Source organism: Crassostrea angulata, chromosome 2 (genome assembly GCF_025612915.1).
Source record: "Crassostrea angulata isolate pt1a10 chromosome 2, ASM2561291v2, whole genome shotgun sequence".
Taxonomy (NCBI): domain Eukaryota; kingdom Metazoa; phylum Mollusca; class Bivalvia; order Ostreida; family Ostreidae; genus Magallana; species Magallana angulata.
The window spans coordinates 18,640,481-18,655,861 of NC_069112.1; the positions used below are offsets into that span (position 1 = coordinate 18,640,481).

The 15,381-nt window shown below is 33.8% G+C and overlaps 1 protein-coding gene across 1 annotated transcript; it reads left to right on the top strand.

The window, feature by feature from the left end:
- The first annotated feature begins 253 nt into the window (after positions 1–253).
- LOC128173463 (N-lysine methyltransferase KMT5A-like) lies at positions 254–15,111 on the top strand. Its single transcript, XM_052839152.1, has 4 exons — positions 254–1,283; positions 10,428–10,563; positions 11,990–12,185; positions 14,894–15,111. Exons 1-4 carry the CDS (start codon positions 1,115–1,117, stop codon positions 14,960–14,962), a joined length of 570 nt encoding a protein of 189 aa, XP_052695112.1. The 5' UTR covers positions 254–1,114; the 3' UTR covers positions 14,963–15,111.
- The last annotated feature ends 270 nt before the right edge of the window (positions 15,112–15,381 follow it).

Consider the following 15,381-nt stretch of genomic DNA (forward strand, 5'->3'; position numbering starts at 1 on the left):
GTGCGTACGAATAAAGTCCTATTTATACGACAAACATGATCCAATGCAATCTTAGTAAATGACATAGGTGTTTATATATCATTTTTTTTTTTAAAAGAAATGATTTAATCAAGAATAGGTATCAATAGTTCTGTCAAAATATACAGATATATAATGTTTTTAAAATTTGCGTTGATAAGTAAAAAGATTGGAAGGCCAGTAAAATTCTATTGTTTTTATTTTTAATTTTCATAGAATATTTAAAACTCGGATATCATGACAGATCAAAATTTTGCATTTTGACTATGATTACTTTTGCGAAAATAGAGGTCAAACCGAGAAAACTTAAGTCATTTCATTGACATACACTAGCTGTATATAAAACCATTGGTTTTATTTAAAAGTGTTAGTATTTCACGGAAAGCAACGCATTTAATTTTTATTTGTTTGTTTATTTTGCTCAAAGACAGATACGTTGCTCGCACTTTGTCTCATTTATAAGACATGGCCAATATTAAAAGTACAACTAATAAAAGGCCAAATAACTCCACAGAAAGTCTCGTTCCTGTAATGTTCTCAGTTACCACTGTGTATAAGGTGTCCTCAATTGATCTTGTGTATCTTGTGGTCTTTAGTAGGCAGGATGTATCTGAACCGGAAATCCTCACTTGCAGGTGTTTTGTCTTATTATTAAATACTTGTGAAATCAAAATTTCAAATAGCACATGTCAATAGTAATAGTAAAATAAATACGTAGCAGAAAAACCATTGCAAAATACCAGCTAGAAAAGGGGGTTCCCATTCGCCTGTGTTACGTTAGAGGACCCAACTTGAAGGTTCTTACGCGTATGTGTGTGTGTGTGTGTGTGTGTGTGTGTGTGTGTGTGTGGTTCTGCCAAACTGGGGGCCTGCCTCAGATACGCAAGTCGTAAAATGGGGACCTCAAATAGTCTGGGGACTTGATTTAAGTCCCCATATTTTTTTATTGCTTAAATCAAAAAAATAGAATGTTCTAAACCTAAAAAATATCGAAAAGTATCTAGTCCCATTTTCGGGTTTTCATCAGACATGTGATTACACAGATACCGTGCGGATTGTAGTTGCCATCTTCACTTACGCACCTCTGACGATACACATGTTCGAAATGCGCATGCGCGTGTGTATAGAAAACGGAAATGCCATTTTGTTGAAGCGGGGGAAAAGTATGTCGAGAAGAAGTCGAAGGGAACGGGGAAGGCCAGGTCAACATGGTCAAAGAATCATTGACCGGGATGCCTTTTATATTAAAGAAACTCCGAATAAAGGTATGTTGATTACATGTTTCGATGACATTTGTGATGTAAACTTGAAATACGATGTGGTGTGGAAGGGGGGGGGGGTACTCGCACTCGGTGATTTTCTTCCATGATAACAATTTGCATAACATTAGAAATGAAAATCTTATTAAGACGGGTTGTATAGTGAACTTTCCGAGAAATGCACAATGTATACTCTTTAAAATCCCCTTGCAAATCATGAAAGAAATATCTTTGTGCATAACGCTCAAGTGCGATCCAGGATTTTTTCTCAGTTGTATGCTAGCGGTCCTACTAAACAGAGAACTCTAAAGAACTCTAGAGAACCCTAGAGAACTCTGGGATTTTTTCATTTAGAAGGGCTAATAAATGCTTTATTATGCACGTATCTGTTCAGTAACATGTTATTCTACATACATTATCTCATTAAAGTTGATTTTAAACTAATTAAAGACAAATTCCTGAAGGAAATCTATTCGGCGTGATCGTCAAACTCCGATCCCGATCTAATGTCATTTAGACATTGTTTCTATATACAGGTTACCTCAAGCCATTGGCATAATAATGCACGCAAAAACACAACTTAATATATATTAAGCTATCACATTTCAATGATCATATTCTGTTGTTATAAATATAACAACTTACGTACGTTATTATCATTGTAAAGAAAAAATGTATCTTTCTTTTTACTGTTAACGAATGACTCTTAAATTTCATTTGATCATAAAAAATGTATTCCTAAAGCATATTGTAAATAATTAAAACAGAAATATAGAATTTGACCACAATCGTGAACATGCCCCTTTAATTTCTTCTGTAAGGAAAAGGCAATCTATGCACTATTTTTAAAGCCTTTATATCACTTAATTAATATTTACAATTTCTAGTGTCATAGTGGATCTCGGATATTCTTTCGATTGTCCATTTATAAATGCATATTCATGGAGAAGAGTTGTGTTATTACACTCGGCCGTAAAAGTATCAAGATTTGAAGTTGACGACAAGCAAAAAGTCAGTATCTTAATTAAAATCATAACAAATCACAAACGGAGAATAAAGACACTAACGCTACAAATTATAAAATATAATTAACCTTAAATAAAATCCATAATAAGAATTATATTAAATGTTGAAAGAATTTTAAAAAGAGTAATTTTAATGGACTGTAAACTGCTCGGGATCGAGTTCCTTTGAATAATTTAGTCTCCCCCAACTTGATGTTTTGTGTGAAATAATTAATATTTACTTAAATCCAAATATTTTTAATATATATTTCGACTAAAATACAACTTTTTTATCATATAAAATGCAAAAATAGGTTCTACATACTTTAAATATGAAAAAAATCCCCAGAGTTCTCTAGAGTTTTTTAAAGTTCTCTAGAGTTCTCTGTTTAGTAGTACCCGTATGCTAGGCCTAGTTTTCCCTGGGGTTAGGGCAGAGGGTTCCAAGGCATACATTTGGTCATCTTACTGTGTAAATTTAAGAAATTTTAATTTTCCAGGGGGGAATAGGCCTTAGAAATTTATTTAAAACGTTTAAAAATTGTGAACATACCACATCTATCTATAGTTTGTCCAAATATATTTATGCAGTACATTTGGACAGTTTTTAATAGAAATACACATACCTGTGATAAAGGTGCAATTAAAATAGATGAAAGGGAAAATAGTCAAGATAATTTAATTGAAACAATATCATTTGTCACTCAGAAAAATTCACAGGAACAAAACTTATTTCTTATGGCTTATACAGCTCCAACACAATCTCCTGATTTAGCTATACTGGCGTGCGAACAGTTGTCGCTGAGTACTTTTTCTCGCAAGTACATTGTGAAGTCATTTTATCAAAACTAAAAATAATACCGGTATATGAAAAATGATGTCGCAATGTACTGGCGAGAAATGGTACTTGGCGAGAATTGGTCGCACGCCAGTATAGCTTCTAAAAACTTATGTAGATAATAAAGCTATTCAGAATAGCTTGGTTTAGTTATTTTGACATATAATTTTCATATATGTGTATTTTTTTCAGCATGTAAACAAAATCGCTATTTAGAGCAGTGATAGTTTTCAACTTTGAACTGTGTCTGTAAACAATGCAATGTAAAGATTACGGGTACTCATCAATTTGTGTCTCTTTCATAGACTTTGCATTCAAACTTCTAAAAGTTTTGGGGCAATTGTATAATGGCCTCCCAGTTACTTCTTGCATGAAATATAAAGAAGGTCAGTTATGGTAAACAAGATAATTATAGGGCCAAATGGGGAATGTTGACATCCATTCGGAAGTCACTTTAAATACCTCACAGAATTTTCAACATTATCATGCGGGTCACTTTGCAGTACAAAATCCCCACAGACATCATATTTTTTAGCTGTGTGTTGAAACCTGATAAGCTAGTGGGGGTGTTTCAAAGGAGAAAACTTGGAAATTTTTCATACTGTTGAATGAATGTCATTAGTTTTGAACCCATAGGTTTTAACAGATATCAAGTAAATGAGCAAAATGTGAATCAAGGATATCTTTAGACAGAGATAACAAATCTGGAGATCGGGCTCGGTGTTCAATAAAAAAAGGTGGGAAAAATTTTTGAGCCCAAACACCGACTGAAAATTAGGCAAACAGATTGTAAAAAATATACATAGTGCAGTAAGTGTATAACCATGATCGACATTGGACTTTGGAGGCTCCAGATAGGCCTTTTTCTGTGTCGAAGTACGCGAATAAGTGTCAAAACCTGTAAGTCAACTGTGAAGAAATCTCCGTCCGCCATTTTGAAAAATGCTCTGAGAAAGACTCGCTGTGTATTGGTGATCGCCATAATCGTGTCCATAATCGCGTCCAGAGCCTTACAACAGTGTGGTGATGTCGAATTAAACCCAGGACCCTTGAACGAGGATGACAGTCGTCAACTCACAAGACAAACACAGAGAAAGCTGACGTTTGAAAACCGAGGAGATTCGGACGTTCTGAGAGCCATCGGAGAATTAGGTAAAGATTTAAGAGAAGACATTCGCTCTATTAACGATAAACTAGCGGCACTTGAGAAAAAGATAGACAATTATGAAACAACGGTAGAAAATTTGAAACAGCATAATAAAGCTTTAGAAGATAGAGTGCTACAGCTCGAAAACAAAATTAAAACAAGCCAAGATCAGAAAAGGCAGTATAACGTCATATTGCATGGAAAAGAGGATGGGGACACCAAACCACAAGAGACGTACCAGAGAGCCTACTCACTTATGGAAGAGCTCCAGTTACCCAATATCAATATCGACCAGGCATACAGACTCGGAAAACCAGGACAGAAGACGCAGAACCCACGCCCAATAATGATCAAGCTAACAAGTGTGATGGACAAGGAAATGGTTATTCATAAATCCAGAGAAATTCCGTACAAGAATCGTCCAAGGCTAACTGAGGATTTCCCTCCCGAACTAAGAGACACAAGAAAAAAACTAATACCATTCCTAATAAAAGCAAAGAATAACGGGAAAAAGGCCTCGCTTACTAGAGATAAGCTCCGAATCGAAAGCAAAATGTACTCTTTAGAAGATCTGGAAAACGATGCTCATAAATAGGAACTCGGCCGCCCACTGTTTACTGTAAATAAGGACATTGTAAATAATGACATTACAAATGATTATTCTATTGTTATTGAAAATGTACAACCAGTGATGAACATTAGTGTTGTATCATGGAATATAGAAAGTTTAGCAAGTAAATTACGCTCCAATAAAAGTGAAGTGTATTCCCTGATACAGCATTATGATATTGTTGGTTTTATAGAATCATTTCAGACAAGAGACAATGAATTTGACCATGAATTTGAAAGTAATGAATGGGTAATTTTTTCAGCCATGCGTACAGTTTGTAATAAGCCAGCAGGTGGTGTAACTGTTTTAGTTAAGAGGTCTTTGGTGTTACAGTACAGTGTAACAAAAATATTAAGTGTTGATGATAGATTGTATTTGCATATTAAGGATATATTTAGTGATCAAGAGTGCCCAAATTTAATTTTGGGTTTTATTTATCTACCCCCACAGGGGTCTATATACTACAATTCTAGAGACACTGAATGTGGAATAGACCTTCTAGCAGAAGATGTATATGAAATAAAAAATGACCCAAGATACAATAACTGTAGATTACTACTGGCTGGTGACTTTAATGCAAGAACAGGTGCTAGTGTAGATTATATGCTTGATGATTCAATTAAGTATATCCCAGTGTTAGAAGACTGTGAGGACGAACTGTATATGTCGGATAAATTCTGTAAAAAGCGAAAAAACCAGGACAAAGAGACAAATCATTTTGGTAAACAATTACTAGATCTGTGTGCTGTGGAGGGAATTCATCTTGTGAATGGTAGAACCAACAGTGACTTGTTAGGAAACTTTACATTTATTTCTAACAGAGGGTGTAGTACAATTGATTACTGCATAGCTGATTCAGCAATGTTTAAGTACATTAGTGATTTTAAAGTATTAGATGTAGATATTTCCCTCCATCTTCCCATACTTTGTACTTTAAATATTGTTAATAATAGTATTGAAGTCATGGAGGTTGATGTACAACTTGAACATTTACCAAAATTCAAGTGGGATATGAGTAAATCTGTTGAATTTTCACATAATATGCATAATCCTCATGTGTTATCAGAAATTAAATGTATTACTGAGTCATGTAACTTAAGTACGCAGGAAACTGTCTGTAAATTGAGGGGTGTCTTGGAGAGGTGTGGTGAGCACATGGAAGTAAAAGGTGAAAAAACAACTAAGGCAAATACAGAAAGAATCAATCAAAAATGGTTCGACAAAGAGTGTGAACAACTCAAGAAAACAAAGTGCCAACTTCTTAACAAGTACAGAGTAACGCACACAGCAGAACAGCTAGATGAATACCTTGAATGTAAGAAAAGATACAAGGACCTATGTATAAGTAAAGAAAGAGACTATAGAGAATTTATGAAAAATAAATTGTGTGAAGCGACCAAAGACTCTACCGAGTTCTGGAGAACTATAAAGTTGCTGAAGTCAAGCCAATCAACAGTGAAGAAAAAACCTGTTATTTCAGCCAGAAAATGGGCCAATTACTTCTGCAACTTATTTAACCAGGAAGAGACCATAACAAATGACTTTACTGAACATGTAAATATTATGCTAGAACAACACAAGGAAGGCTGTGATTTGTGCTCGTACAATTCTGATGAGATTCTCGACAATGAAATCACAGAAGAAGAAATTCAGGAAGTTATCAAAGGTCTAAAAAACAATAAAAGTCCTGGACAAGATGGAATCCCAAACGAATTCTACAAGTATTCCAACAAAGAAGTAGGAAACCTACTAAGGAAACTTTTTAACCAAATATTTAATTCAGGACAATTTCCAGAGTCTTGGTTCAAAAGTGTGATTATTCCCCTCTTTAAAAAAGGAGACAGAGAAGACCCTAATAACTATAGGGGAATCTCACTACTTGATTCCTGTAGCAAAATATTCACAACAGTTCTAAATAAGAGACTCAATTTATGGTCTGAGACCATGGGTTGTATTCCCGAGGAACAAGCAGGATTTCGTCATGGATATTCCACAATTGACAATATTTTTGTTCTACAATCTGTAGTGCAGAAATACATTACAAAAAAACGAGGGAAGATCTATTGTGTCTTTATAGACTTCTCCAAAGCATTTGACTCTATCGATCGTAAAAAACTATTTTATTGTCTTATCAACAAAGGTATACATGGTAAGATGATCACAATATTACAGTCTATTTATCACCGTGTGCTAAGTTGTGTTAAAATTGGAAACAAAATTACTGAATATTTTACATGTAATGTCGGTGTCCGTCAAGGATGTATTCTAAGCCCATGGCTTTTCTCTATGTACATAAATGAATTTATTGAGATGCTACGCAACTCTCAGTGTGAAGGAATCCATATTACAGAACAAATATCGGATATAACAGCCCTCCTGTTTGCTGACGATCTTCTTATGATATCAGACACTGTAAATGGACTTCAAAAGAAACTAAATGTACTACAAAAGTACTGTCTGAAGTGGAACCTATCAGTAAATATGGACAAATCAAAAGTAGTGGTTTTCAAGAGAGGTGGAGCAATTGCAGGGACAGAAAAATGGATGTTCAACGGGAAACCTATGGATGTTGAGTCTTACTACAAGTACCTTGGTACCACATTTTCCTGTCGACTGAAATGGACCCAATGCTGCAAGTTACTGGCACTACAGGCACGAAAAGCATTAAATATGTTAAAACATTCTTTGAAAATCCTGAATAACCGTGATCCCAAGGTGTGTTTTAAACTTTTTGACAGCATTATCGTTCCTATTCTAACATATGGAGCAGAAGTCTGGGGAACTGATATCAACGAAGAGATTGAAGCTGTACAGAATGACTTTTGCAAATGGATATTGGGAATAAGCAAAAAAGCTACCAATATAATGGCTAGAGGAGAATGTGGAAGACTACCCCTTTATGTTATATATATGATAAAACCAGTGAAATACTGGCTAAAAATACAAAATATGGAAACTACAAGATATCCAAGACAGTGTTTCGAGATGCTTTATAATTTGGATTTGTGCAGCAATCGTTCAACTCCAAACTGGGTATCTAAATTGAAATCAGTCTTAAATCACTACGGCTTTGGGGACGTTTGGTTAAGTGGTGGACCCGGAGATCCAAAGGTCTTTATGTCAGAATTGAACCAAAGGGTGAGAGACTGTGCCCTACAGGATTGGAACTCAAAGTTAGACAATTCACCAAAGTGTGCTTTCTATGTGATGTTCAAAAAACAACTTACATGTGAGAGTTACCTCACCTTTCTAAGCTACCCCTTAAAACAGGCATTAGCCTCTTTCAGGTGTTCCTTACATAAATTACGTATTGAAGAAGGTAGATTTGAGGGAATTGATAGTGCGGATAGATTTTGCCAACTTTGTAATTTAAGACAAATTGAAAATGAAGTACATTTTCTATTTCACTGTCCAATGTTAGCGGACTTAAGAAGAAATTTTTTATTTCACTGTCCATCAGAAAGAAAAAAGGTTCCAATTTGTATTGACCAGCTTTTTAACAGCAATGACCAAAATGTCATCAAATGTACAGCAATTTTTATCAAAAAAGGTCTGTCAATAAGACAAGAAATGTTAACTCTATGACAATCTATGTCAAAACAATACAGTATTGTTACAAATTTTGTATGTATATGCATTATGTATATAACATGTTTATGTTGCATATTAATATGATGCCTAGATGTACAGTGGGCAATGGCCTTTAAGTACCAAATAAAACATCTTATCTTATCATCTTATCTTATCTAGATAACAAATCTAATGTTAAAAGCATGCAATGATCACCTTTGACCTTCAATTGTATTTAAAAATCTCATTGTTAACAATATTTTTGAGTTCCTATTGAGATAAATAAAATAATTATATATTTAGTGAAATAAAAACCGTTGCAAACTACATTTTTGAACTAGTTTTTTTTTAATCTCAAAAGATATGTAACACTTTCATTGATAACAATACAGCATACATCCTATTTATTAGCTTTTATTTAGTGCTTCATTTAAATGAATTGAACACAATCTGTTATGGATTCAATTATTTGCCGATCATCAGTTTGTAAGAGACAACCGATTGACCGATTAATCAATTATCATTTCCGACCAATTTGACAACACTAGAAGTGATGGATCATGACCAATCCCGCTGGTTTGAATCAAATTGCACGAATAAATATATATTTTTTATGGTTCTCAACTCTCAGAAAATAATGACGAGACTATAAATTCTGCGGAGGGGGCTTCTGGCGATTTTACGCGGATATTAATTCCTCCATTTAATTAGTAATCTATGGTATTTGGGCAAGGGAAAGAAAGCTTGCCGAGCGTTCTTCATGTTTTTGGACCGAGCCCAAATATCGCCCATATTTTAAGACGTTATCATGTATTTTGTTTATCCTGTAACATAATATCACATTTTGCATCTCAAATAAGCTTAATTCGTCAGATTTTGCTGCCTATCTGAAACCATGACAACATGGCGTAAACCAAGCAAGAAAAATGATGTCATAGTGTATTTGAACGTTAGTTAAATGCATGAGGCTATATTGGGGCATTGACCGAATATAGCTTTGGTTTATTGGGTTACCTTTATTTGGTCAATGCAAGAAGTAGTTGCAGGATAAAATATTTTAATTCAATTTGATGGTTTACATATTGATAGGTCCCATGTTGATCTCAAGGGTCTAGAAACCCTAAAAATGTTTAGAAAAAAGTCAGGAAACAATGAAATTATCTTGGGAACTTTGTAAAAATATATAGGCCCTAATGATTAAGTACAACAAAAATATTCTGCAAAATAATTTAAATTTAAGGAAAAAATGTTTTCCACACATTAGACCAATCCTATAAATTGTTTATATCATTAACAATTAGATACAATAAAGTGATTTTGAACTAAGTTGCATTGGAATAAAATCTTTTTTTTTGTATAATTTGAGGAACCCATTCTTGTATATAATTTTAAAATTGATCATTTTACTACATAAAGTAATAAAATGTTTGTCAGATGCCTAAGGGGCTGTTAAAATGCAGTGTTTGTCAGATGCCTAAGGGGCTGTGAAAAATGCAGTGATATCATGATTCTGTTAATTTGTGAAGGTATAAATAATTTCTTAACCTAACAATTTGTACATGGAAACAGTCTGTCAATATTCCAACATTTGAATTCTATTTAGTATTTCTGAGTATAGTTTGAACTTGTTTGTAATTGTGAAATTCAATGATTTTAGGGTTTGTATTGAGACTTTGTTTTAGGATAAAGATAGAAGAGAACAACTGATTGTGTTTAAAAGGGTAAATTCTGGGATAATTCAAAACACCCTAACTAATGTTTCTACATCTACAGTTTCTTGAGTGTAAGCTTCTGAATTAAAATCTGAATGGATAATCATAAACCTCAAAATCCGAAAAAGCTAGACCATTATTTTGTAACTCGCAAAAGTTGGCAACCAGTACATGTCTCTTTTAGCGCACAATTTCATTTTTTAATTTGCATACAGCAAGTATATCTTGTAAATTTCAACCCCTAATGGAAGTTCTTTATTTATTTTCAGGAAGAGGTGTATTTACAAAGAAAGAATTTGGACAAAATGAATTCCTATTACCGTATGAAGGAGAGTTATTAGAGAAAGAACCAGATGTAGATGACACATATATTTTTGAATTTACATTCAAAGGAAAGCCTTTTTGGTAAGAAATTTTTGCTGCTTAATTTGTACATCATGTTCACCATGTTTAATTGTTTATGTTAAGAATACAAGGGCTTGGTTGTTGGAGAATGAGTTTCTAGATATTTGTTGAAGGAAAAATTGATTAAAATTGGTAATCTAAGGTGTGTGTATTGCAATAGATAAATTCACTGAAAACCCCAGTCTCAATCATGTTAAAAAGTATATTCAATGTAAATTAGAAAAGTAAAAGGACGACACCCGCCGTCTTGGATTTATAGGAGGTCCTCACTTCAAGCTAGTGATAGGAATCGGTGAGATTTTCATAATCAATAATCGACTCTCTGCAACTAACTTATTATCGATAATAATCAAAATTTGTCATATTTCTTAGTTAAGTGTTAAAAAAATGTAAAGAAACAAGATACATGTACAATTAACTGACTTGTTAATAGGCCTTTGATATTTCAATTTATTTAATATTTCTTGCCATAAAAATGCTGTATTCAAAAGATGGTCTTTAGTAGCTAGACGGTTCAACACTCAATTTCTTGAAACAAAAAAATGTCCAAACAAGAGATTGTGCTTTATTTCACGGGTAGGGATAGCGCACGTCTGACATATCAGCCATTTTTAAACCGCAGCTCCTTTTTGGTGTATTGATAGTTCAGGTCTCAAATATTCTGCTATATGATATGCGCTTGTTGAGAGGGAAATAAAAACCCAACCAATTAATTGTAATGAAACTTTTTATAATCAAGCACTTAGAATGCGGTAATAATCTACTAATTTTAGATGATAATCAATGATTAGAACATCACTACTTAAACATATGTTTTTAAACAAGTTCTATATTAATATCTCCAACGATTTCTGATGAGATCTAGGTGAGAAAATGATCAAATGAATTATCCCTATCGTCTATCTACATCTGTCTGTCGCATAATAAACACATCGTTCCAAAATGTACTAGATACTTGCCAAACTTATCGAAAGCAATAGGAAGGTTACTTTTGAGTGACGTAAATTCTCCATATAATCACTGAGATGTTCTGAAAACGTATGATAAATCCAGAGAGAGCAAAAATCTGTGGGCTGTGTGAGAAACCTCTTGGTTTATTGTATTTTTTTGGATCTCCTCAGTGATTACATGGATAGTTTGCATCAACCTCCGTTGCTTTCAATAAGTCTAGCGAGTATCGTAATGTATCAGAAAATCTTTACCAATACACAGCCCTAGTGAACTGTGATTATCTAGCTCTAAAAATGTTTCAGTATACCCCTTTACGTATATAAAGCCTTGTTTTTATATTTTATTACATACACATATATATGTAGAACTTAAGAAGTGATTTGCAATTTTAGATATTTTGTCTTCATATCTTTCACTGTGACAATACCAGTTATGCAAGGTTCAAATTTATGTTGCTTATTTTATTTTCATCAAGGGTTGATGCTTCAAAAGAAGATGGATCATTTGGACGTCTGTTAAATGATGATCATATCCATCCAAATTGTAGACCAAAAGTGATGGAGATTGATGAAAAGCCAGCCATTTGTTTTTTCTCTCTAAGGCCATTATCCTCTAATACAGAACTGGTATATGACTATGGCCCAGGCAACATCTATCCTTGGAGAGGAAAGGTAATTACTCCATTGCATATGTTGATTGTGGAAGTTTTTGTGATTTAATAGTCGATGAAAGATTTTCACATGTCGATGTTTAAATTTGTATGTATTTTACACTTTAAGTAATCATAATTATACCCACACTTTGTAAAGAATGTTCAGGGTTATTGTTGTTACCCCTGTTAGTCTGTCTGTCAATCTTTTTTTTGAAAATCTTGATATTGCTTGCTCTTACTGTCTGCACTGTTTCTGAGAAGGCAACTTTTAAACCTTTGATATGCCTGACGTCATAAAGTCAGGCAAAAACTACCAGATATAGCATGTGGCCTTCTTTTTTTGCTGTCCAATGACAACATATATTTTTTTTCTGTAGATGTCCAAAAGAGGTGCATGTAATACACATCCTTAAAACGTTTACATTTTTTGTGCATTATATTCTGTTATTTGTTTTGTTACAGGTTGTAACTCGTTATCATTAGACTACTGTGGTATTATTTGAATTTGTGAGGGCCAATTTTCATGAACTATTGGTTATTGCTCATTTGTGGGGGTGAAATTTCATAGATGCATCGGTTTTCAGTTTTAGTATGATGACTTACCCAGGTACTCTTTCAAAATGTGTTTTCGTCAAGAGTGTAAATTTGTGGGGGAGTGCTACACACAAATACTACAAATATTTAGCCACCACAAATTCTAATGATTCCACAGTACTTGTCCTTTGGAGTAAAGTCAATCTATATACAATCTAGACTGTCTTATGTGACAATCCAACATTAATCATTATTAACTTAGTACATTGTTTCAAATAGATAAAATATTATGTACGGTATCTTTTATCTTAAAACTAGGATTTAATTATTAGCTGTATTTTAAAATTCATGGCCATTAGGCCACATAAAATTACTTTTTAGATTCTCACCCCCACCCACCTCTCTGAAAATGACCCGCTCCAGTGTATTTCAGGGAAAAAATATCAAGCTCGGTACATTACAAACATTGCAATGGCTGCTTAACATGGATAAACGTTCGATTCCAGTCATGTTTTTATAATAAGGATACAAATGTCTTTCTGCATGTGCAGTTAAGTTGAAATTAAAAGATTACAAATGGCTTTGTATACTCATATTAGCAATAACAATTTAAATATTTCAGGAATAGAGCAGTTGTAATTTCTAGGACATGAATGGTGAAAATAATAGTTTTTAAAAGATAATATAAAATAAATCCACCCACCCGCCCCATTATTTAATCCAAATCAGGATGAGAATCTAGATACCGAGGGTTCCACTTAATCTGATAGTCAATTTGCCCGAGAAAAATTATCAGATTAACCATGCAATTATAAGATTAGCCAGTTTAGCATTTTTGTTGTCTTTGATATTGGTATAGAATAAGATATAACTTGTTTCAAGACATAATTTATCAATGAAAAATATGTTATGTGGGTCTTGATATGGTCGCATAAGACAGAGAGTTGCTATGGCAGTCTAGACTGTATATGACAATTTGAAAGCTATATATGCAGTAGCAGTCTAAATCCTGCTGAATTTAAAGTTTTTAAGCATTGTGAAGAGTTTTTTTTTTCTTTTGATTATATTTGCATGAGTTTATTTATTTTATCTGATTAACCAATTGCTCAATTTTGAATTGTTTCCATCATGTTGAGTAACATTACAACTTTGAGGACTTGCACAATGAATATAGAATACACTAAACTGAGGACTTAATACACACGGTAAAACTTGAGGATTGGCACATAAATATAGTATACACTAAACTGAGGACCTAATACACATGGTACAACTTTGGGGACTTACACATAAATATAGTATACACTAAACTGAGGACCTAATACACACGGTACAACTTTGGGACTTACACATAAATATGATATACACTTAACTGAGGACCTAATACACACGGTACAACTTTGGGGACTTACACATAAATATAGTAAACACTAAACTGAGGACCTAATACACACGGTACAACTTTGGGACTTACACATAAATATCATATACACTTAACTGAGGACCTGATACACACGGTACAGCTATGGGGACTTGCACTTGAATAATCTGTGTTATGTACCAGGTAATTAACTAGTTACCAATTATCACCCTTGATATAAATCCCTCCAGTCCATTTTAAGTTTTGTCAGTTTAATCAGTTACCATTTAGACATGTAAAAAAGATTCAGTTGTCCACTTTGTTGTATTGCAAGCATACAGCTGCTATTAGAAGTCATACATACATGTCCATTTACAATAAATTGAATAACATTGAAAAAAATAGAAGTAATAAAGAATAAAGACTTCAGGGATTTACCGGTATATTCACAACTATTCGATTGCTTGGGGCACGTAAAATCTTATTAGAACAAGTGAAACTAGGAACTTCATTGACCAATTGGTTAAGTGAAAATTTAAATAGAAATATTAATAAAATATATTTTGTCAGCTTCAAAATAAACTTTCACTATACAACTTTGCAATCGGATACTCAAAAAGACCCCTGTCGATTTTAGATAAGTCCTCTTTATTAATTTACATAATTAGCTATTAAATTTGATTTTTTCTTACCATGCCAGTTAAATAAATAAAGCCCTCATCTTATAATTATGTTGCATTCTTTTTTATAAAACTGTTTATCGTGATTGGTTAGACAACCTTAATTAATTTTATTTTTGTCCAAAAGTGACATACATATATTCTTTTTTTTAGTTCGGAATGCTACGGAATCACCAGAAAAACTTAACAGCACTGTACCCTGGAATGCCACAGATTCTCTAGAAAAACCTGACAGCTGTGTACCTGGGAGTGCTACAGATTCTTCAGAGAAGCCTGACAGCAGTGTACCCGGGAATGCCACATATTCTCCAGAGAAACTTGACAGCAGTGTACCTGAGAATGCCACATATTCTCCAGAGAAACTTGACAGCAGTGTACCTGAGAATGCCACATATTCTCCAGAGAAACCTGACAGCAGTGTTCCTGGGATTGCCAAAGATTCTCCAGAAAAAGTTGACAGCAGTGTACCTGAGAATGCCACATATTCTCCAGAGAAACTTGACAGCAGTGTACCTGAGAATGACACTGATACTCCAGAGAAACTTGACAGCAGTGTACCTGGGAATGCCAAAGATTCTCCAGAAAAAGTTGACAGCAGTGTACCTGGGAGTACTAGGGATTCTTCAGAGAAACCTGACAGC

Bases quoted from the DNA above. Each gene is read 5' to 3' on its own strand.
- LOC128173463 (XM_052839152.1), top strand. From the start codon at position 1,115: ATGTTCGAAATGCGCATGCGCGTGTGTATAGAAAACGGAAATGCCATT. The intron at 10,564-11,989 runs GTAAGAAATTTT...ATTTTCATCAAG, and splicing joins TTCAAAGGAAAGCCTTTTTG to GGTTGATGCTTCAAAAGAAG. The intron at 12,186-14,893 runs GTAATTACTCCA...TCTTTTTTTTAG, and splicing joins TCTATCCTTGGAGAGGAAAG to TTCGGAATGCTACGGAATCA.